This window comes from Corvus hawaiiensis, chromosome 8, assembly GCF_020740725.1.
Source record: "Corvus hawaiiensis isolate bCorHaw1 chromosome 8, bCorHaw1.pri.cur, whole genome shotgun sequence".
Classification (NCBI taxonomy): domain Eukaryota; kingdom Metazoa; phylum Chordata; class Aves; order Passeriformes; family Corvidae; genus Corvus; species Corvus hawaiiensis.
This window is the reverse complement of record NC_063220.1, coordinates 7,922,221-7,947,227: the sequence shown is the minus strand read 5'-3', so window position 1 is coordinate 7,947,227 and position 25,007 is coordinate 7,922,221. Positions and strand designations below refer to the sequence as shown.

At 37.0% G+C, this 25,007-nt stretch overlaps 1 protein-coding gene across 5 annotated transcripts in view; it reads left to right on the top strand.

Annotated features, from left to right (window-relative positions):
• Positions 1–25,007, top strand: part of ATRNL1 (attractin like 1) — a 448,295-nt gene that overhangs the window by 51,363 nt on the left and 371,925 nt on the right. For all 5 annotated transcript variants that reach the window (XR_007205109.1, XM_048310902.1, XM_048310901.1 and 2 more), the window contains exons 5-8: positions 1,154–1,362; positions 10,607–10,781; positions 11,934–12,021; positions 23,616–23,871. Coding sequence is in view for 4 of the 5 variants with exons in the window: in XM_048310902.1 (XP_048166859.1) it covers positions 1,154–1,362; positions 10,607–10,781; positions 11,934–12,021; positions 23,616–23,871 (728 nt within the window). In the remaining variant the exon portion in view is untranslated. The remainder of the gene's footprint in view (positions 1–1,153; positions 1,363–10,606; positions 10,782–11,933; positions 12,022–23,615; positions 23,872–25,007) is intronic.

The window sequence follows — 25,007 nt, the reverse complement described above, 5'->3', positions numbered from 1 at the left end:
GAGATTTGCAGGTCAGATGTGGAGTTTCCTATTTTAGCAGGGTAACAGAATCAGTCCTTTGAGATGTGAGTCTCTAGAAGACAAAAATGTGTCTCCTGACTGTCTTACCACAACATCTTGTCAAAGGCCAGCCTTGAACAATTCTTTGCTAACTTTTAACAGTCCTTTCTTCATTCAGTAAGAGCAAGGAAGACTGTGAAGAGTATCCATCTCTCACATCTACAAGGAATGGTCTGTATTATCATTAGAGGCTTTTAGAAACACTTTATTCTGAGTTTCAACCCAACCCTTTGCTGTAAGTCATCAAAAAAAGTTTCAAATCCTATTTGGACTTCATCAGGGACTTACTGCCTGAGTTCATGGAAACTCTTGGACCCACATACTTCCATGGCCTGCATCTCCCCTAATCTCCAAGGAGTTGTCTGCATTTCTGGAATCACTTTGCTTAATTTTGCATTCCAGTTGCCTGTGATCTCAGTGTTTGGTGGGGTGTATCACAGAAATGCTCACTCCTGTAGCAGTCACAGACTTATTTCAGCCTAAGCTCTCCTGTTTTTTCATCTTGGACTGCAGAGTTAAGGTGGCTCTTTTATTAAGGATTCAAAGCATGAAGTGCTGCCTGTAAGTAGTTTCAGAATGTTAGCCATCTTGTATTTTTCCTTACTTGTTTTTCCCTCTTTTATTCTCCCCAGATGTTAGGCATACTGTTTATGGCATGGACCAAAGCTACTCAGGAAAAGTCTCATTGTATGCCTGTGGTGGAGAGTTCAATCTCAGTTACTTCCAGTGTGATTGTTTCTAGAGATAACAAACATTTGAAGGGACTGAGTGCTTATACTGGAATGTAGGAGAAAAGTAGGTGGTGATCTCTTTTCAGCAGGGCCTGTCCTTCTGCTTAATGTCAATACTTGTTGCAGTGCAAGGTATTTGTGATCTTGAGTGCATCACAGACTTTGTATGTAAGACTGGATGAACACCTTTGAGCTCATTTGCCTTGTAAAATCATCATTAAACTTGTGTTTTATCAGTACATGGAAATTCTTCAGGGTAAAACATACTTTTACAAATACTGCTGGAGTACTGTCAGATGAAACCACTGTCATCAGCTCATGGATCATCATTTCTCTTATCTTACATATTTATTTTTTTCCAGAATTAACTCTTGCCCTAACAACTGCTCAGAACATGGCAAGTGCACAACCAGTCTGTCTGTACCGAGCCGGGTGTACTGTGAGTGTGACAAGTACTGGAAAGGAGAGGCCTGTGATATTCCATATTGTAAAGCCAACTGTGGGAGTCCAGATCATGGCTACTGTGACCTGACAGGAGAGAAGCTCTGTGTTTGCAATGACAGCTGGCAAGGTAAGCTTTTCTTAGTTTAGTGTCTAGGTAATTTGATTTTCTTCCCCCACTCCTTTTAATGTCACATCATTGAATTGTATTGTTAGTGTTTCTTGCAGTAAGTATCCACTGTCTGGTTTTTGTTGTATTACTTGTATCAGCCTCTCAATGAAAAAGGAAGATGAACTGCTTTGTTGTAATGGTACAAGGGTGTCTGTGTGGACTAATGGATGTACTGTAAGCACGTGCTGCACTTTTACTCTCCGTACCATAAATCATTGCTTCTCATTTATAAATGAGAAAAAGATAAATTATTTAAGATCCTAAATGTTTAATTCACTTACTATAATTATGCTAAATGCTTGTGGATTTTTGTTTTTATCGTTTACCACTTCTGTTACAAGTCTCAATTGGCTTAGCTTGCTATGCATAGAAATTGCCATTCTTCTCTTAACAGATATGTTAAAATCCCTCCAGATTACTTAGCTGATATGCCCTCTTCCCGTGACTTCCTGCCTCTGTTCTGTTTTATTGCTGTTTCTTTTGGCATGTCAAAGGAAATGACTTTTTAACTCCTATTAGCTGTCAGACCTATTACTCCACAGTCATGATGAGATTTAATACATTTCTTGTCTTAATAATTAATGAGTTGTTCATTAAAAGGCAGTCAGTGCACCCACAGAAGGGAAGTGTTTTAGCAATATGGTCACTGAATGGAAATAGTGTAGACTTATTACAGAGTCCTTTAAAACCTTCCAGGACTGCAGTGCACAAAAAGATCCTGAAGGCTTAATCTCTGTCTAGAAGCTGTGAATAGAATTTGCAGCAAGGATATTACCTTTTTATTTGTGCATGGATTCCTTGCAATGTCAGATTGCTGAGTACAAAAAGGGGAAATGTCACAAATCTTTGGAAGTGCTTTTTAGGCTATTCCTTCAGGTACGGTGCTATAAACTTAATTAGAAGTTTTGAGCACAAAATAAATGTAAAAATCTGACTTCCACTGCTAGTACCTTCCTTTCACCTAGCATTTCTGTACATACCAGATTCTCACTTTTTCCTACAGGGCATAGGATGCTATAATTTGCTTCATTGTTCCTTGGATTTTCACTGAACCTGCATAGATTTAAATTATTATTTTTTAAATTTTGTCACAGCTGAGCTGGCTTGGATGCATAATTGTTTTCCCTTACTAAATACCAGACTTTCCTTAAGCTCTCTGGGAGACTACTTTCTTCTCTGTTCTGTTTCTTGATTTGTTTATACCTATATTCTCTGTAGTTTCTACACTGATAGTATCTTCTGTGCAGTTTATTTTCACTGCTGGAATCATAAATTTTTCTCTTGCTGTCTGACAAGTTTTTCTTGTGTTTTGTAATTCAAACCAAGTGGCTGGAGGGTCTTGATCTGTATCCTTCAGGAGAGAATTTCATGTTTCATCTTTTATTACTATTTTCCTTTTATCTTTTTTTGAGTAACTTTAGTGCCTGTATTAAAAAAAAAAAAAAAAATCATTGAACTGCATTGATTTGGATGTATAATAGTTAGAACCCATGATTCAGAACATAAATCCCAGAATTTCCTATTTTACTGCATGGAGTTTTTGTTTTACAAGGCTGACATCTTGTGGTTATTGTTGAAGGAGCAGCTCTGAAGAACACATTTAAAACAAGTATTCTCAGAAAAGAGAACACTTTTGGGTATTCTTTGAGATGGAATAACTTTTTTCTGTAAAAAGCAGGCTCCTCTCATTATTAGATATGTCTTGTGGAATGTAATACAAGGATCTTGTAGATACTTGCAGCTGGCTGCTAGTTGTACCAATATAGAATCAAGTTTCAATAAAATCTTTTAGACTTTGAAGGCAAATAATTGACATAATTTTTATTTTTAACATACATTGTATTTCACAAAACATGCACTAGTTAAATGTATTGGTTTTTTAAAATCAAAGTATTTTTTAATAATGCTAGTAAGCTTAAATATTTCTGAGGTGGTTGGTGTCATGTAACAACAAAATTTAGTATTTATACAAAATCTGATTAATTTAAAATATTTACCCAACATAAGAGAGGCTGAACTTTTCACTAAGGAGTATTTTCTTTGTGAGTTCTGTACCATATTACACTGTCCCATTCCTGGCTAATCTGTCTTGATATTATCTAACAGAATATGTCAATGCCGGCTGATAAAATGCCATGGATGTAATTCAGGGAGGAAAAAAATATGCCTTCAAACTGCTGACTTGCTATCTTTCTTTTTGCTAGGCACATGTAAAAGAGAAATGGGGACTTGGCTGAGACCAAAGTGGTGGCTTGTGCACAATTTGACCTATTCAAGAATGTTATAGAAAGATGCTTTTGCTGAATGTGGTTTCACAGCCAGAAGATTCTCTTTGATACCAGGAACACCGTGTCTTGGATTGTTTCGGACTGTAAAGGAGCAGAGAGATTTCCAAACAGTTAAAAACTTCTGAGACAGGTGAAAAAAAATCAGGATGACTGGAAGGATAGGAAACAGTTCCACATTTTTAAGAGGGTTAAGTGGACTATCTTTGAAAGTGCTGAAAACATTGCTAACTACTGGGTGTAGACAGGGCAAAAAAAGGGTTGAACTCTCTTGAATTTAAGAGAAACTTTATTGATACTTTGGTCATTGAACATCAGCTCTGCAAGCAAAAGGGGCACCTATTAGGGAGGAATTACAGGGTTTGTTTAAATTATTCCATAAGAGGATCGGTAGGGCACCTTCAAAGCAAATCTGATCCTTCATGTTTATTGTGTTTTGGATTGCATTGTGAGATGGTTTGCAAACAGAGGAAATACATTCTTTTTAGGAGTAACTATACCAAAAGATGGGCTCTAGGGTCGCACATAATGCACACCAGCCACAAACAGGCATTCAGCCCTAATCCAAAGTTAAAACACCAATAAAATTGCTGGAACATGTATAGTTAGTTGGTTCTCCCTACAGATCTGCTCCTAGCAGGCAGAGATGTAGCAGAAGACCAGATTCTGAAGTTAAACTAATTAACTTCGAAATAAGTCCATTAGCAATTCAGGCAGCTTGAATTTTATAACATCTCTCTAGGGACAAATGAGCCTTTATGTAAGGAGAAGAGTAAACAATGAAAGTATAAAAGGAGTGACTACTGCAGTGTAAAATCAGTGTTTTGCTTGCCTGGTACTGTGGCATTTATTGTAACAGCGTCTTGAGTATGGCCAGAACAACTCTGTCAATGAGTGTCTATGCTCAACTTAGGTTATCCTGAAAGGACTCACTGGAGTTGGGTTCGTTCCTGCTGCTTCAGTGGAAGGCTTTGATGTCAAACTCTCTTGTTTGGCCTGCCTTATTCCTCAGTGTTGAGATTTGGCAAAGCTGTACTCTGTGGTGCTGGTTTATTGAAACTGATGGAGAAGGTTTGAGATGAGGCTCAGGCAGCAGCAGTTGAAATGCGGCTCTAGAAAGAGCTTGTGCCAAATGCCTAGAGGTCTGAAATCTGAGATTTTGGCCTGTTGTGCCTGGATGTTCTTGAACAGAAAGCACACAAGTCTGTGTCTCCAGCGATGAGGACCTGTGATGTAACATTTGCTTTGGACAGACCTGTTTGTGAAAGGAAAAAGCAAATAGAAGCAGGTTTCTTATAACTGTTCTGCCCTGTGATAATGCCCTCTTTGTCTCAGTTTTACTTTTCAGGTCATCTCCCGCCCAAGTATCAATTCAGAAAGGAGAAACTGGAGTTTTACAGTCTGGGAAATATACTCTTAAATATCTGTGCATTTATACTGTATATGCACATAAAGACACATACTCAAGGAATTCTTTCCTCCCCCAATTTTAAGTTAAGGTCCAATTTCTGCATTCCGTATTTGTAGATTTTTAAATGTTGATCATAGAAATGACAGTTGTCTAAGAAAAGTTTACATCTGTAGAACTGGTAGGAAGGAACTGTCTTGTAATGAATGGTTATTTCATATATACTGGAAATGTTCTTCAGATTTATCTTCAGCTGGAATTAACAATTTGGCAACCATCCTTGGAGGACTGTGCAATTTGTAAACAAAATATAGCTATCATAATTAGAAATCTAGTGTCTAAAAACTGTGAGAAAAATCAAGTGTCCTTATTGGAAGAGGAAGAACATCACAGGTAAATGAAAAGCCAGCTTCAGTTTTAAATACCTTTATGGTGCCATTTGACAATTAGTGAAATCAAGTTTAGCGGAATTTATTTGATGTGTTTCACTAAATGGCTGCATTAAAGGGGTTGATAATGCTCTGTAGGTCTAATTAGGATGAGATTTAGGAAGGGAGTCCCTTGCTATTTGTGAGTTTTAATGAGAAATATCCATTTAAAGTGAATCTGTGATCTTCTTAGTATTTATTTAAAGTGCATACACTTAAATGTAGTAACATAGAACATGCAAACACTTGATTAAAATAATGATCCGAAGCAATGCTCTGTCCTGCATACAAGAAGGAGATCGTGCTGATTTCCCTACTAAGGTAAGATACTAAATCTAGTTTATTATCTGTAGCACCTTCATTTAAGATTAGGAAGAAAGTGATTCATGGAGCTCAAAACCTGTTAGCTTCATTTCAACACTTTGTAGAGTTCTAAACCGTAAATGGAGGAAAGAAATAATTAAGCATATATTGTGATTAATAACAAAACAGTTGAAATCTGAATTTATCAATGTAGTTCATACGAAGATAATCTGTAAGAAAATTGACATGAAAATGCAATATATTTTACCTGAACCTCAGCATTTGATGACAGGAAATCACTGAAACTGAAGAGTGCAGTGCATATATAAGGAAATCGTAAGGGGAACTCAGCTGCTTCATCATGAAATGTGAGTGGGTGTGCTGAACAACTATGGGAAGATATCAGTGCTCCTTAAAGGCTGATCTTGGGACTGATATTGTTACATAATTTTTATAATCTACCTTATAATGTTGCTAATGAAGTCTGGTAATGCAAAGGTGGAAGCTACTTTAAATAGGAAGGAGAACCAGAATATCCTGCAAAAAAGTAATGTGTAGGATGTAATTACTTCAGTATAAATTGTAAATTAATACATTTAGAGACTAAGAGTATTAACAATTTATTTTATAATCTTGAATTGAAATGTGGAAAGGGAGAAAACTTGCTTGTCTATCTCAATTAGAACATGAACTAATTAACATTATTAATTTTATATACTCTGCAAACTCTGAAGTGCCAAGTGCATTGGTAGGATGATCAGTCACAGAAACTCCAGTTAAATATATGAAAGCATTAGTAGAATGCTTCATGTTTTGTTACTACAGTTTTATGAATACAAATAGGCACAGACTCAGGGGGAGAATCATTAGGACGGTCAGGGCTGTGGAAGGCACTAACAGAGCATGGTTTGTTTAAGTGAGTAAAATCAAGGCTGGGAGGGAAGAGTGTTGCTGTTTATAAACATTTGTGGGGCATATAGACAGACCAGGTCTTTAAGTACAACACTGGTAGAAGAAAAATTGGGATAAACTGGCCATCAGTACATCCTTTGGGAATTGGAAGGAGGCTTTTGTCTTAGAGCTGTGAAGTTTTTGAGAAGAGATACTGGAGCTTGGTACTTTGCTGCCATTAGCATGGAGTCTCAAAATCTCTAGTCCAATGGGTGTTGTCAGTTACACCTGATCTGAAAAGTTCTTGTTTCTTTTAGAGAGTGAGAAAAAAAACCTGTTTTTGTTTAAGGTGACAAATCTCATGCAGTGTCAACCAGACACTGTACTTGTTCTTGTCACGAAGGACTAGGAAAGCTTTCCCTGCAATATGCTTCTGATAAACACTGCTGTGACATCTGGCCTTACTCTTCTGAACCAGCCTTGTTGATCTTGAGTGTGGGATCTGGAGCTGAGCAGTTCAAGGGTGCTGTGGAGCAGTACCCACCCACGGCAGGCAGAGCAGCCCTTCTGGCTCCCCTGCTCAGACTGACCCTGCACATTCCCCACGGCCAGATCGCCCTTGGATGATCCATTCTTCCTGCCTGAGTAACAGCACCCGGGTGGCATTTCATGAACTGTATCAGCTTGTGTGCATTAGGATTTCTGTGTCTTTCCTGAGGAGCCTGAGTCCTGGCACAGCTTGCTGCCCTGCTGCTTTAGCTGGTACTTCACCAGGATCTCTCTGCCTGCTATTTGAGTCTCATTTGCAGCAAGACTATTTGCAGGGTAGGAGAAGTAATTACATCCAGTATGGATGTTGCAGAGCTGTGCAGGGGCAGTGCAGTGATACAGGTGTACACCTACTGTTAGAAGGAATTAGTGAACCATTCCAGCACAACTGATCTGACTATAGGACTGGTTTCAACCACTGAGTTGCGGTGGTTGAAAAATCGTGTTAAAGTAATAATTCTCAACTCAAATGATCACAAACAAAACCAGAATAAACAACAAATACTTTAAAAATCGCTTTGAGTAGATTGTATGAAGACCACTGTGAAATTTATATTCAACACGTCAATACTTCTGTTTTTTCTCCTGTGATCCCAAAGGAAAAGATTTGGTTTGAAGACAGTAGATGATGTTTAGTCATTAGGTGGAAATTGATCTTATGACTTAAACTACTGGAACAGATTGTTACTTTGACTTTTCATGAAACTCCTCAATAAATAGAAATTAGATTCTTTCTCTTGTGTGATGGGAATAAATCACTTTTTTAAACCTATAGAATTTTTTCCTACCTTAGAGGATAATGTAATTGACTTCCAGTTCAGGTTTATAAAGTTGTTTGCTGTTTTTAAAACCTTCCCTTCCCCCTCCCCCCCAGTGGATTGACTGACACTTTAGGAAGATAAGAAAGAAATTCAATTTTAAATGAATGGAGAAAAATCATATTTGCATAAAACATAAGAAAACATATTTTTCATTATCTTTGTTCTGCAGCTGTAGTGCTCTTTGTTGCACAGAAGGCACATATTTAGTGAATGTGATGTTTCTGAAGAGAATATGTATTTTTTCTGAAATAATGGTACATGTATTCAAGTAGGAAAATCTATACATGATATTTATAGAAGTCCTACATTTACCTTGCTTTTATAAAGTAATAGCCATACAAAAGAATTTGCTTTTTAAATGATGTTTTGGTAGAGGCCAGTATTATTCTACTGTTTTGCATTTTTGCAGCTATATATTCAATATTTGTACCGATTGATACATAACGTGGCACGGCGTTGCCCGTGGCAGCGGGGTTGGAGCTGAATGATCTTTAAGGCTCCCTCCAACCCGAGGCTTTCTATGACTCTATGACACACGTGGCATTTCTGCTTTCTCTCTCACCTTTCTTGTCATTCCGTTTTGACAAGCACGGAGGCTGCAAGAGGGTTGTCTGTGTCATTCTTTCCATCACTGATCTGGTTAAGATTTTTGCGTTCTTGACTTAGTATTAGGCGGTTTTCCCGCGTTGATCCTACTGCAGTCGGTGCCAGGTAGCTCGGTCTGGGTGTGCCGCAGGAATTCCGGCTTTGCTCGCCACTCGCCACCAGGGGTCACTGCTGGCCGCGGCATCCCAGTGCCCGAAGGCTCGCGGTGACGGCGGCGGAGATGCGGCTTCTCTTTCTGGCCTGCAGGCGCCGTTTCCATAATTTTAAGCCCTTCCCTGATCAAAGAATTCTTAATCAATTGTTTATTTTAAAGCCCTTTTATATTCAAATTAAGGGTTTCCTCCAGTGATTTACCAAATAATGATTTTGCTGAGGTTACAACTCTATTACAGTATCAATTATTAATGCTTAAGAAATAATATTCTGAATTGTTCGTACTCTCATTAGACCTCATTCAAATACCATTAATCTTTTCTGAGTAGAAGGTATAATGAACTATGGGAATTGAGTGTCTCCATCGTTTAGTGAATGGAAGGTAATTTGGATACAAGTGGCCATCATTCTTCTGTAGTGTACTAGGAGAAGCTGACAGCTGGTTATGTACAGTTTGGATGCCTGGTTGTTGTGTATGGGAAGTAACTGTAGCAAGTTGCCCCCAAAATGACAATAAACACTGGAAAAACATGATCTCCCTGCGCTCCCATTCCCCCAAGATAATGTTTTAAAATTATTATGAACTTGATGTACATTACTTATTTAGCTTAGTAAGCTTCAGCAGCTCTGTCTTCTAACATTATGTCTGGTCTCTCTTGACACATGTAAATCTCTGTATCCAGAGCATCCTTTGCCAGGGGAGTATCCTTGCTAAAGAGATCTGATACTTTTTTTGCATGAAGAACTGTCTCCTCTTGTTTGCTTTGTACATGGCTTCTTCAAGCTGTGTTTCATAAACCTCAGCTCTTTATATTCCGAGAGGCTGTGGACTCTTTATATCCACCCTCTCTTTATCACTTATTTTACAGACATTTATCATTCACTTCCAAGTTTTCTTCTTTCCAAGTGCAAAAGTCACCAGTTCAAAGGAATTCAGTGGTTTCTGTAATTGGAACATCCTTATTACTCTCCTGTAAACAGTCTCCAGCACTAATCTCTTCTTTTTCAGTAGGGCACAGTTTTCTAAGGTTACAAAACCCACAGATTTATGCAGTGGGATAACGGTATTCTCTTTTCTGACATGATTCCTTATTTTGACTATTGCTGAGTGGTGATGTAATATTGGTATGAGCTATCCTGAGATGATCTTAAAATGTACCTTACTTAGTTTTCAGTTTAACTGTGTTGAATTTTGTGTATTGTTTTATTCAGTCACATATGTATATATATTCAGGTTTTAAATAAGATCTAGAGCATAAACAGATGATGAAGAGATCACGTTTTTGTTATTACAGAACAAATAAAAAAATACATTTTTCTGTTTGTGATTGTAATAGTCCTGGAAGTAAAAAAATTATACATTTTTACTGGCTTTTCCTTATCTGACAAAAAAATAATATCTAGTTGTGTTTTGTCCAGAGGTAACATAAAGTGCTAAAAGTTTTAGACCTAATGACAGGTCATTTAAAAATGTGATGCTTTGTGCCTTTCTGTCAATTTGTGACTCATACAGTCTGTTTTCTGAGAAGAATGCAGAAATGAATTATTATTTGAGCTAATCTAATGCTTTCAATTAGACTGCCATCCCCTGTTGTCAATTTTTTCATTGAGCATCTGTTAAACATAAAAGTGTACACCATATTTTATCAGAATGAGCAATCCTGACATCAGTAATTAAGCCTCCCCTGTTTCTGCTTTACTGGCTTTAACGTCCCCATCTAACAGATTGTACAAATTGCACATTTGTTTACAAAACAGGTCCAGATTGTTCTTTGAACGTCCCTTCCACGGAGTCTTACTGGGTTCTGCCCAACGTGAAGCCCTTCAGCCCCTCTGTGGGCCGTGCTTCCCACAAGGCCATCCTACATGGGAAGTTTATGTGGGTGATTGGTGGATACACCTTTAACTACAGTTCCTTCCAAATGGTGTTGAAGTAAGTGATTTCTCCTTTGTCACATCCTTTCTGATGGGGCTTAGGGAAGACAGGTCCTACCAGGGAGGGAGCTTCCATCTTCTAATTTAGCTGAAAGGTTTATATCTCTTTTAGATTTTTTATTAATGGTCTTATTTTGTGCTTGTAATTTTCTTATGATTATAGAAAATGAAAATATGGGCAATTTCAAACTGTATGTGATATTAATATGTACTTCAGTTTTGCAAAAAACTGCAAAACATAAGGAGGTTTGTGGTGAAATTCACTGCTGATGTATCCACACAGTACATTTTGAAAGCCATGTGTATTGTTGATGTTAATTTATGAATACAGGGGACTTGTATTTAGGGCTTGCACTTTGCCTGCTGGTGCCATGCCAGTAAGGGTCAGGCAGGTCCCCTGTATTCCACTTTTTTGTACTTGTGGCAGTTTGTGTGTGCGTGTATTTGACCACCTATTGAAAACGAAGTTGAAGCAGCTGTAAATAGTACCTGGGTTGATTTGGGTGGTAATTTTATATGTAGAGTCCCTAAATGTGGCAAATGCAAGTGTTAGGATATATTTATTAGCATATTATTAGCATGTTTACTTCTCCTGTTGTTGTCTACCTGTTGCTTTCTTCCACGTGTTTGCAATCATCCAAACAAATCCTGTCATCTTCTGGATTTTTCTTTTCTACCTTTGTTGTTTATTTTTTTACCTCTCTTATCTAATGGTGTGTGTTGATTAATGAATTAAAATATAATGGAAATTAAAATCAACCATGTAGTTAAGAATGTGCCCAACAGTAAATCTTCAAAGTAGTGCAAAAGCATGTGGCATGAGCAGTGTAGTGGGGTGCGGTTCTTTACATGGCTGATAAAAGATCAAGTCTTGTGATTTTTGTTAATTACTCCTATTTTCTGAGATTTTTGATGAGTCCCTTAAAGAGCTGCTCCTATTTTGCTTGAGGAATGTTTAGTGCATTATCACAAGTTAGCGCACTGTTGCAATAGTTCAAAGTAACGGCAGCGAAGTTACTGCTGCTAACAAATTCCCATGTCAGATAAACAGGGACTGATCAAGTTTGCCGAACAGGAGTTAGTTTGAACGTACAAGCCCCTCTATTTCCTCTGCAGGTTGAAAATGTTTCCTTTTCTATTTCTCCTCTAGCTACAATTTGGAAAGCAGTATATGGAATGTAGTACCTGTATCCAAAGGGCCGCTCCAGAGATATGGACACACTCTTGCTTTGTATCAGGTTTGGACTCTTCAGTGTTCTGTGTAATGAATTGCTTTGTGTGTGCTGTTAGTGATCTTAAAATGAGTCACCATGAACAGAGACTTTTGAGGATAATTTAATTTCTAAGTATTTTGTATTAATGTTTTCTTCAGTACTTAGGTGTTCTGCATGGTTTTTGGAACAGAGATTATGCAATAGTTCTCAGTCACTTTGCTGACCAGAAACCTTCCGAGCTAAACCCGCCAATAAAAGGCAGGGGTGTGTGTGAGATAAAACTGGGGCTGTGAGCAGTGCTCTTGCTCACCAGGCACCATCCCCACGGGCTGAACCCTGCAGGCAGAGCCAAGTGCTGGTAGCAGGGTCCTTTGGCAGGCCCATGGCAAGTGATGGCCCAAGTCTGGAAACTGTTCAGGGAATCCAGCCAAGAGCACAAGGAGTCAGGACTGGAGAGAAGGCTCCAACATATGCCTGAGGGATCTATCGGTGAGACAAGCTACAGAGGATGACAGACTTGTTAACTGTGACAGAGAAATACAGAATTTGTATCGCAAATTTTCATTTGTTTGCATAAAGCAACCCCAGCAGGGAAGGACAAAAAGGATTGTATCAAGTCAGACCAGTGTTCATCTCGCCTGGTAACACCTCTTGAATAATGGGTAACAGTGAATGCCTAGGGAAGAATATAAGATAAAATGACAGGAACTTACAGAAGCTTCCTCAGAATACTGTCCTACTTTGCAGCTGGGATTTCCTAAAATAGGATGGTATTTTTGTGGAAAAATATGAATCCATGTTATTTATTTATTTTTATTTTTTCAATTTTTGGACCATATATTTATGTTAACATTGACATCATCCTGTGCCCAAGAATTCCAGAATATTTTTTAAGAAATAAAACCTTTTCAGAAACTGGTATAGTTGGTTTAATTTTGATAATCCCCACTTCTTAGTCTCCATTTATTTTCTCATACTACTCATGATTTTCTGTAAGGCCATCACATCCTCTACCATTTCTTTTTCACACTGAAAATGCTTTGTATTTTTAATAATCCTCCATAAGGAAGATATTTCATACCTTGGATAACATTGTGCCATTGCCTTTACTTCTTCTAATTCTGTTATATCCCTTCTGAGAAAGGAGGAATCACAGTCTTTAGTATGTTCTTACCTCAGAGATTGATGTCACTGGGAATTAAGGGTCTAATTTGTTCCTATTAATTCTTTACGGTATTTTAGCTTTTTTGAAAATCTGCTCTTAGCTTTGAATTGGTGTTTTCCCAGAGCTGTTACAACCTCAAGATCTCATTCTAGGCAATTCAAAATCCATCCCGATATGCTCAGACTTTAAATTGTTTTTTACGCAGAAGCGTCTTTTCATCCTTATACATGTGAACATTTATTTACCTTTTCATTTTTTCTTGTATTGCACATGCAGTATTAGGAGATTGTTCTGCAATTACTTGCTTTTGACCATTGTCTCAGCTATTTTGATTAACATAGTATAGTCAAAAGGTATTGCTGTTTTTCCACTCATCCCTCTGCCAGCTTGTTTTTTAGTGTATTGAATAAGCAAATCCCAGTTGAAGATGCCTGTAGGACACCACTAATGAATGACCTTTGTTCATTTAAGAAGTGACTATTTTTTTCCCCCCAAACTTTACTTTTTAGACTTAATTAGCCTTGTGTTAACTGCTTTCCTTGTTCCAGAACATCTTAGTTCCTTTAGGGCATGAGGAATATTATCAAGCATCTTTTGGAAATTTCAGGTAAATGTATCATCTGGACCTTTAATTTCTTCAGAAATAGCCAATGCTTTATTTGCAAGATATAACTTCTCTTTTCAAAGATTCACAGAATTTTTCTTCATCTGTTTGTCTGTTTCACTCACTGAATTTTGTCCTTTCTGCCTCTCCCTTATCAGTCTTTTGGTATGAACACATTTTTAAGCAGGAATTTACATACTACAGAGAGGGGTTAACTGTTTAATTCCTTCAGAACTGATTCCAGGGACTTTGCCAGGTTTGGTTTTTTTTTTCCTATTATAACTTTCTGTTTTTAATTTTTGCTATGGAAATACCTGTAAAGTCTACCATGGAAAACCCATGTGGGAAAGTTAACCTCATTTTATTGTTATGGCTTTCACTTCTCAGAATACTCCTTCAGACCTCAGCACTCCTTCAGGTACTTTGTTGGCACTGCAAAGTATCTAGTTAGATGTATTGCTAATGCATTTGAAAAATGATGTATTAGTACTTTAAATTTTGTAGGTATCTCATTTAGGTGTTTCATGGCTTGCCTTTGTGTGTGTCTCTGTTTTAATCTGCTGGAGTTTCTGATCCTTTGTTTTGAACTCTACTTTTTCTTCTAAGTCTCCATTATCCTTCTGTTAAGTTAAATTTTATTTATTTTGTTATTTGGGATGGGAAGTTTTGGTTTTCTTTTTAAATAGGAAGTGTTCGTGCATTCTGAGCAAAATGTCTTACAATGCCTTAGAATGTCTTCATGTTTTCACTAAAGATTTTACCCTTGTAGTTGTACATTTTAGTTTCTTTTTATGTTTGGTCTTTTTTTATATAGTGAGTGCTTCCTGAAAGTTCAGAGGAATTGAAGGCATGGGCTGGTACTTTGTTTTGTCTTGTTTCCCTGGCATCTGTTGTTCTTACAGAGATGTTGCATCTGTGTGTGGCATGGTGAATACTGTAGAGATGTTTTCAGTAGTAATGTAAACTAGATTTTGTGCATGCCCTAACATCAACTCAGGGCTTTCCTCCTGTCAGTTCCCTGATTCATTATTAATGTATTACCTGTTCTTTAAAAGGTCAGATCTTTTTGACCAGTATGTTTGATTATTACAGTTCTTGTAGAATGTGGACTTTTTAGTCAAGAAGCATTTGAATAATGTATCATTTAGCAGTTCAGAATAAAGGCTTAGATATAATTTAACATTTTTATTTGATGGTGTTAATATTTTCTTGAGACATTCCAGACTAAAGAGTAACCGCTTTAGAAATGCTTTCACCAGCAAATATTAAATGTGGTAGACCTGTGTTAATTCAGACATCTCTTTGGATCTCAGTGAAGAAGTACAACTCATGCTAATAATAATGAAAGCTGCAAGTAAAGGTATAGTGAAGAAGCTGTGGCTATTGTTGAAGACATATGTTAGTTAGCAATTAGGATTCGATAATAATGAATTTATGTGAAATAATTAACTACTATGCTGCTTGTACTAGTGATTATGTCAAATGTCAAAACTTACATGGGACAAAATGAGCTGATATCCAAGGCAAAGAAATTTCAAGGGGAAAAAGTACATTCTTCTGCAATGAGTTCTTACATTAACTTGTTAGGATAAAGTTCTGATATTTTTCCTTTCATATCTTCAGTCTCTTGAAAAAAACCAGAAAAAAGAATTAAGAGTGAAGAGCAGTAGAACATAGTACCTAGAGATGGCAGCTTCGAGCTGTGTTTTCAGCTCTGTCCTAGTAATTATGTAATGTTTCCTTTATGGTTGAGAGAGAAAAAATATCCACAGAGAAGAAATTAGATTAAGTTTCTGATGTGAGCTCCTGAGATTTTAAAGCCTAGTGCTAGGCTGGAGTGAGAGCGCAGAGCCAGCGCTGCCCGATTGTGGTGCAAGGTAAATTGCAGCTGTGTGACTGACTCTGTGGAGAATGAAGTAAGTTACTGTGCCCATTTCCCTCAGAAAGCTTCTTTAGTAAGAACTGAAGTACTGTTCTTCTTTATTCTGAAGAAAAAAAGATCAGAAGACTCCCACTGATGTATAGTTATAACAAATGCTTAAGACATTTTATGTATTTGTAGAGGAGAGAGTATAAAAGAGCACTTGCTTTAAGACCAACTAAACTGTTGGGTACTGTTACCTTCAGTGCTTCCTCGGGCTGGTTATTGGAAAGGTGCTGTCTATCTCTGTTAGCAAGTGGTTCTACTGCATCTTAGAAATTGTATGTAGCTCCTAGCACCTTGATACTGAAAATATCAACATCCTTTGAAATAATTTACATATGAAGTAGGCTTACAAAGAAACTGAAGGAAATGACTTGTGAGGATTTTAGAGTAGGTACATATAGCTTGGAAAAACAGTCACTAGGGAGGGAGTTAAAGAGTTAACTGTAAGTACTAGGTCCCTGGAATTAAGGAGAAAGGCAGTTGCTTGCAAGGTGTATATGTGGTCAGTGCTGGCACTTTACTCAGTCAGTTTTTGGTAGTATCACTAAAATTGGTTGAATTTGGCCTCGTAATTGAACTGTTGCTGCTGGTCCCAAGACAGTGGAAGGATGGCTGTGCTTTGAAGTTTTTTCCTTTGAGATTGGCAATAGAAATGAAACAGGCAAGCTGATGTAGTAGTAACCATAAAGATATTTTACAGTATACAGACTGTTTTATACACAGTCAAATTTAATTTAACTCATTTGAGTTTTATGAATGTTACTTCCACTTTTAAAACATTATTAAAAAAGGATAATTGTTTTGATTCCTTTTACAAATTAATTGGTATTGATGTTGAATCTGTATATATCTTCTGGTATTTTTATTAGACTCATCAAAAGCTAGCGTTAACAAAGCAAAAAAGAGTCAAAACTTTTCCTACTTCAATATGAATACGATAAAATCTTTCACCAGTTGGTTTATTGCTATTCTTTTATTGCCTAGTTTAGTTGGCTGTTGGAGAATAATTTGAATAGCACTAGGAATGTAAAAGTATTTTCTGACTATTCTATTAGCAGCTATTAGTAGGTTGTACCAACAATTTCTGTAGGTTTATTGTTCTGTGACTTTGAATTATATCTTATGCACAACTTGCTCTCTAAGTCTGATTTGCAGACCTCAAAAGTGTGAGGAGTAGGTGAGATGAGCTGCCATACACATTTTGCATGTAGTCTGGAGAAAAGCCTATTCAGAGGTCCCTTCAATTAAGTGGCCCTAATTCGTCAAGAGATCAGTTCTTCATGTAGAAGTGTAATATATTTCATTCCTTGTTTCAATGTTATATTCCAATTGGTTTGAAAGTGAAGTCCAAGTAAGGTCACCTTAATTAATACCTTTAACTAAACCTAGCAGCCATTGGAAAACTGCAAATAATGAAGAAATAAAGTGACAGCACTCTTTAGGTTGACCTCCTGACATACAATGTGGTGCAGTATTGTCTTGACCTTGAATTTGCTCCTATTGGGAACTTAAGTTAAAATGTTCCTCTCGTGTGACTTATTTGGGTTCTTATTCAGAGAGAATATGGTCCCACAGTAAGCTAAGAATTAATAAGTCAGGCTTCAGGAAGAAGAGTTAAATAGACTGCTTTCCAGTCTGTCAGACCTGGTCTAATGGGAGGATTACTGGATCAAGTAGAAATGTAATTATTTTTAAGTTTTGATATAACACAGAAAATGTTCTTGATACTGTTAACCATATTAAAGGAGATAACACTTTGGGAAACGGAAGAGGGGGTATTAGACAGTCCTAAACCAGGTGACAAATGTTGAATGCAAAACCAGGCTTGTGGTGGATGAGTTACTGCCAGATGACATTTTGTGAGACTTATATTTTGCTTGGAAAAAAAAATTGAGAATTTCTTTAATGACATACAGATTTGACTAAACTTTTTGAAAATTCAGGTAAAAGTATGGAGAACAAAAATCCTAGTAAATGTTAAAGTCCTGTTAGTTTATATAAAGTTAATTTCTATACCAGTGTGTTGATACAGTCTAGGGGAGAAAGAATATTGATGATCTTGTTTCAAGAAAAGAGAGAATGACTGTTCATGTAGTTTGTGAGTAGCATTTCTTTGTCCAATTCTTCAAGAACAGTTTAGATTTATATAAGAATTAAGGCAGAAAACTCATTTCTGAGTGATAAACTTGTCTGTGTAGCCATGATATATTTAAGAAACACAAAATGAAAAATTATGTGATTATTTTAATGTGATTAACTTCCTGCCAATTCATTAGAAAGGGATTATAAATTACCCCTTTGTTGCCGTTTTTTTTCCACTTTTTTTAGTGGTATCTACGAGATAAGATTCTTTTGGAATGCAGGGAGGATTTGCATAAGAGTGTGTCATTCCAAGGTACAGCCTGAGCAGCTAAGTATTGTTCCTTTAGGAAAAAAGAAAAATTGTAAAGCCTAAGGAATAAAAATATGATAAGTTTTAGAAGTCTTGAATTACTGTATTTATATCAAATATAAAATCAATATTAACACTGAGATAAGGTGTAGGGAAAAGAACATGTCCAAGGTCAATGAAACAAATTATTTTGGCTGTCTGTTTGTTCAGGAATCAATCTGAAGTGTGTAGAAGGGTTACTCTGGTCTGGTGTACAGTCTGTTGGTTGAGACTTGACAAGTGGGTGCTCCTGGTCTTTTGGTGATCTTTTAAAATATCCTCCTTGAGCTGTTTCATTTTTCCTCACAGGAAAATGCTCCTCTGTCAAAGGCCTTTGAGCAACCTATTCCAGTCTTGACCATTTTCAATGAAAAAAAAGAGAAATGTTTATTCTTATATTTAAATTGAATTTCTTGTAATCCACACTGTGCCCATCATGTCTGGTTTCTTTGCTGGATTACCTTGGGAAGAATTTAGCTCCCTCTCTTTCAGCTTCTCCCACCAGGCATTTAATTTCATTAAAATTACTTGGTTATTTAACAAACATCTTCTCCAAAGATGATAATGGTATTAATAAGATGAAGAAATTAAGGGGAATTTTACTGCTGTAAACTGTATTGATCCTTCCAACATTCAAATTGTGACAGTTTACTTTTTCCTCCTATATTTGAGTTATTCTCTTGGTCTTATTTTGTCCAGTCAAAAATGTGTATGTCAATCATTACTCTGTAAGAGAAATCCTAGATCAAATGAATGTTTTCTTCTTCTCTTGAAAAATGTGATTTAACTGTTTTATTCAAATCCTGGCTTTGGTCTTATCATTCCTGCCTTCTGCTGTCATCCTCTCTGTCCAATATGCACACTCAAATATTTACAGATCATATACCTTTTGTCATCTTTCTTTATCATTATCGTTCATCAAAATTTCCCACTGAAGTAGTTTTTTCAGGGAAAAAATGCAATTTGAGAAAATGGAAACATTTATTGAAAAGTTTTGGTTCCATTGAAGCAAACAGAAGCTGCACTGGCTGTTTTGTTGGCTTGGACTTGAACACCTGCCAGGAAACCAACTGATGGGATCTGTAGGTGGGAACGTCATGATTGAGCGAGCTGTCGACCTGCTCTGTTTACAGGAAGAAATTTCTCCTTTTGCTGGAATTCCCCTACTGAGCAGGAACTAATTCTGAAGTTTAATAAACAGTGCACTTTTCTACACTTCAATGTGCATATAGTAATATTTACGTGAAATTTTGATTTAAAAACCTCAAGGTCTTTCAAGGTTCCTTAACTTCTTAGATAATGTTATTTATACCATGCAATATATCTAGTATATTAGGTTAAGGTTAATTTATTGAGTAAATGCTCAACTTTACTATCTCACATTGTGATTGAAGGTGTTGCTTTTGGTACCTGCTATCAAAACTTTAAAATAGGAATGTGTTGGAGGCCTTGTATCTTTTTGGTGCTTTTCTGCCTGTTTTGTTATCTCCTCCGTGGAAATGTCTGCCTCTTGGCCTTCTCTCTTCTCTAGACTGAGGAATAGTTTTAAGATCTTTCATCTGGGCCAGATTGTTCACACTTTTTTTGGACTAATTTCACAAAGACTCTCAATTTTATGTTTTTAGTTGCCTTTAAAAAAATATTTTATTTTATTTTGCAACCCTGTTTGCTTGGCTTTCTTATAAACAAATATCTACTATGCTTAATTCAGGTAAAGGTCAGCAGTGTTTGTGTACTAGCACACTTTAAACACTGTATCTTATGTATTGTGTCTGCCAGAAAGCCTCACCTTTAGCATATACCTTGATTTGTATTTAGTATGCAAGTAATTTCTAAAGGTAGTATAATTTTATAAGGGGGGGGGTCCTTCTTTTCTATCACAATATTAATGCTGCTTAGGACCATCTGTACTCATGTGATGCCTACAATCCCTTCCTGATTAGGATTTCCAAATAAATGTCTATCTTTATGTGCTCAGGATGTTGGGTTTTGCCCTGTAAAAGTATGCATGTAACAGTTTTTAATTTCAATTCTGTATTTCTTCTACTCGCTTTGGTCTCTCAGCCTGTTTTTCTCTGTGTTCAGCTGATCATCAGAGTGTTTTTAAAGTGTTTTTCACCAGCACTAGGAGCTTCTTAATCTCAGAAATAGCCCTTAGCAAAGCTTAGTTAAATCTGTTTTTGTGGCTGATAAAGCAGTTGTCATGACCTTCTTGTCTTTTTCTCTGTGAATATTTTTGTATACAGGATCTGCTGTGTCACCCAAAAATTGCTCCTCACAGAAGTGTTCTTTTATCTGAACTTTGAATCATTTAAGCAGAACTGTGAGGAGGACTTTCCTACTGTCAGCTGTCTGAGAAATCATTTCAAAGTTCATGCAGATCTTTAGGTCACTTTTTTTTTTTTTAAATTGTCTTTCCTCAGCGTCAGAAATATTTTTTTTCAAATACTGTTGTACAGCCCCTGCAGCTCCCTAATTAGCTCTCTATGCCATAGTCAGTAATCAGCATTTGAAAATTGCTTGTTTACAATTTTAGTGATGCTGATTTGACTTTGGAGATCTATGTGGTATTGTAAGGAATGAGCCATATAGGATCCTTTAAAGAAGAATATTTGTTCAAGCCATTCCTGTGGATCAGTGCACGTCCTTCTTCAGTTTTTGTGGGTCTTTACCAAGCTTTTTGAAATGTTTTATCTCCTAGGAAAAAAATGGGTTCAGATACATATCTCCCTAATCCTACTACAAATTCCTTCTGTGAACATCTTTTGCTCAAACAGCATAGCACAGAGTATCCCTGTATTCATTTTCTCTGTCTTGTTTCTTCTCTTCTTCTTTGCCTCTGTTTCCTGAGTTCTTTTATTCAGAGTTCGGATTGAAACGTAGGAGACGCCAGGCTTTTCTTTGGACTTTGATTTTTTATATTTTTGGGTTTTTTTATGTCTTATCTATATTTCAGCTGCACAGAGTGTGCCTCTAAGTTGACAAGGTGAAAATGGCCCCTGAGTTCTAACTTCCAAGATCTTTTAAAGCCCAATCTGTCCAATTATGGAATGCCAACTGATTTATTTTTACTTATAATCCAATAACTAAACATTCATGTTCCTCACTGCGGGTTTTTTGAACCCCTACCAGAACAATACCTGAACACCCAGATTTGTGAAGAAGGAGGAAAGAAGAAGAACTAATCCACACCCCAAATCCTTCATCTTGTTACATATATCCCAGAAACCTAAATTTTCTATATCTCTACATATTCCACCCAGTGACGTAACCTTAATTACACAGCAACAACCTCAGTGTTATCACACAATTTGGGAAGCCTTTCCCAAGGCCTCAGGTCAAATGCAGTGTGCTTTTGAGGATCATTGTCTGTCAGCACTGAAAGGCTGAAATTCTCTGAACCCAGGGTTCCAACATCCCTGCATAGGAATGATTTAAAGTCCAAGTCAAGAAATGTTTTCCTGCCTCAAATGAAAAAAATAGTTGAAAATTTTGCAGAAATTTCAAGGGTACTGTTGAAGACATGTTGGACAGTTTGGTCAATCATTTGCTGACTAATCCCTCTGAGTAATGAGGAGTCTTTTACTATTCTGGCCTCTGTTTCTTACCATCAACCACAGGTGTATGGGACAGCATTATAACCTAAAGCCTTTGTTTTGCTGGACTGAAAAGACTTGTCATTCTACTAATCACCTGGATTTGCCATGCCTGCCCATTCATAGAGAGTCAAGAGTTTGTCTTTCTTGATGTGTATAATGACAATGATAATAACCTGAAATTTACATTTCTCTGTAGATCCATCAGCTCCTTGTACAGTGTCTGAAACTTCTGCGTGATTGATGCAGAAACTTCTTAGGTAGTTTCCTTATCTTCCAGCCTCTTTTTCTGAGTATTTCATGCCAAGTCAAACTTTGCCAAATCTGCTAAATCTGCAGTTCCCTTTTTTTTTTCTTTTTTTAATTTAAACCTCGTAAGGCTGAGTTTAGGGTGATTGAAGCCCCAGAATATTACATTGCAGAGTGCAGGAGACAACTGCCAACTGTGCAGCATGCAAATGGGATGCAGAGTGTATGGGGTGGTTATGTCCCAGCAAAGACTGAGTATCAATCTCAGAACCAGAGGAAGTTTTTTCCACTCAGTATAAACTGTCCTTGAGCAAGTCTTTGAAGCCAACAATCTGGAATTTGTTCTGTGACTTTGCATACCTTGGCTTGCAAATCCAGATGAAGCGAAATTCAGTAGGATTTGCTTTCAGTCAATATTTAAGTAAATCACTCATTTCTTATCAGAACAGATGGCACTGCTGTTTGAGGTGTGTGGTTCATGATGACTGGAATATCTGTTTTGCATTCCCTAAAAAGAACTCTACTCCCTTCGGGACTTGATGTTAGTAAATGTGCTTGAGAGGAGCCAGCCACATCCTGGGCTGCATCAAAAGCAGCACGACCAGCAGGCTGAGGGAGGTGATTCTGCCCCTTTGCTCTGCTCTCATGAGCCCTGCGTCGAGCTCTGGGACACCCAGCATAAGAAGCACTATTGGAACAAGTCCTGAGGAGGGGCAACTGAGGTGATCAGATGTCTGAAGCACCTTTCCAAGAGGACAGGCTGGAGGAGTTGGGGTTGTTCAGCCTGGAGAACAAAAGGCTCTGGGGATACCTTATAGCACCTTCCTGTACCTTAAGGGGCTACAAGAGGGCTGGAGGGTGTTTTACAAGGGCATGGAGTGGCAGGACAAGGGGAAATGGCTTCAAACTGTGTGAGGGCAGGTTTGGTTTAGGTACTGGTAAGAAGTTCTTCAGTGTGAGGGTGATGAGGCCCTGACACAGGCTGCCCCATCCCTGGAAGTGTCCACGGCCAGGTTGGGCGGGGCTTGGAGCAACTTGGAATTAGTGGAAGGTGTCCCTGCCCAGGGTGGTGGGGGTGGAGCAAGATGATCTTTAAGGCACCTTCCAATCCAGATCATTTTATGAACATTGTCCTTTTTTTTTTTTTTCGTTCTGGTGAATTTTCTCAGAACTTAAATTACTTTGCTAGTAGGAGAGAATGTGCTCTCTTGTGCACGTGCTGAATGAAATCCCTGTAGACCGTGTGTGTGGAAAATCACATTTTAATTCTGTGAACTGTTCCTTAATAAAACAATATAATATCCTTTCTGTTTAGCTTTTTTAGAACAGAATGCTGAAGTATGGATTAGAAGAGCCATGTAATTAAAGGTTTCTGGTTGAAATAATCTCTTTGAGATTCATTTTGGTGTCATTTTCATGGCTAGGTTTATTTTTCAGAGAAATAGACTCCTTATCATTGTTGGTTTAGTTTAAGTATCATTGTCTGGGATTAGTATCTGATATTGAGCTGGTTAATGTAAGATTAAATGTGAAGATTTAAATCAGACTGCTCAGTTATGAAATATTGCTCAGCAGAGGAGTATGCAGTTCAGATGTTATCTTTCTGTAATCCGTTACTTGCTTTCTCCTCTCTCCCATTTTTACAGGAAGACATCTACATGTATGGAGGCAAAATTGAAACAAGTAATGGCAATGTCACTGATGAACTGTGGGTTTTCAACATACCCAGTCAAACATGGAGTACCAGAATTCCTGCAGTACTTGTCCATGGCCAGCAATATGCTGTGGAAGGTCATTCAGCACACATAGTAGAGCTGGACAGCAGAGATGTGGTTATGATTGTAATTTTTGGATATTCTTCTATATATGGTTACACAAGCATTGTGCAAGAATACTACATCAGTAAGTCCCTTTCAAATCATTTTTATCATGTACTGATACAAAAAGTGCTGGGTTTTTTTTAAAGTGACTATCACTCCTATTTTCAGAATGAAAAATACGTGTTTTCCAAAACAAATAAAGCCTCACCTTTTTTCTTCCAATTATGTACATCAGATTTCTTGTTAAGCAATAGCATCTCATATGTCTTTGGAGCATCATGACTTTTTCCATTGTATACAGGGTTGTGGTAGCCTAAATGGGACAAAAATTGAAACCAGGAATTCCACACTGTAGTACTTGTGATGAAACTTTTTTTTTTTTTAACACAGACTTCTTGTTTGTACCACAGAGTAGAAGAGCAAAACCAACAATAATTTAGTTATTTTAAAAGTTCTTTAATATTGGTGTATTATTTTCATTCTGTTGTGTTCTTTTTAAAAGTAATAACTCAGTTCATCATTACATATTGGGTTCTCTCTAAAAAATATACATGTTGTTGTTAGAGGTAGTAATTGAAAATAAACTCTGATCTTCTGTAAATAACCTACTATGTCTGTCTAGGTTTCCCCTTGTGAACAGCAGGCTGTTCCTAGGGGTGATTTTAAATGCTAAAGTTAAATAAACCAAGAGAAATCTTTTTATCACATGCATGGTACATCTAAGATACTATTTCAATGGAATAATATTGAAAATCTGCATCTGATAAATTCTTAGGAATATTTATATGCCTACTAATTAAAATTATAGTCTTCTACTTTTTAAGATTCCGTTTTTACGTTGAGTTTATCTGAGTCTCTCAGTTATTTATGCAATTGCAGAAGGCATAATACAAAATTTCGAAGTAATACCTACATGTTAAAGGATAATAATTGTTTTTAATTGTTCCAGTTAAAATTTTTTTCATGTATGTATATTTATATAAACACTGTTTAAGCAGATTTATAGGTTGGGGAAATCCCTTCAGAACTCAGATGGTTCTTATGCTCTCTGGCATTATCTCTGATGGCAGTGTCAAAATTATATAACAATGTTGAAAGTGAATGTCAATAAGAGGAAGAGCACCATGATGTGCTTTATCCACACTGAAAAATTCCAATTTAACAGCATGAAAACTACTACAAAACTCTGGTCTGAGAAAGATGTTTCACAACAGTATT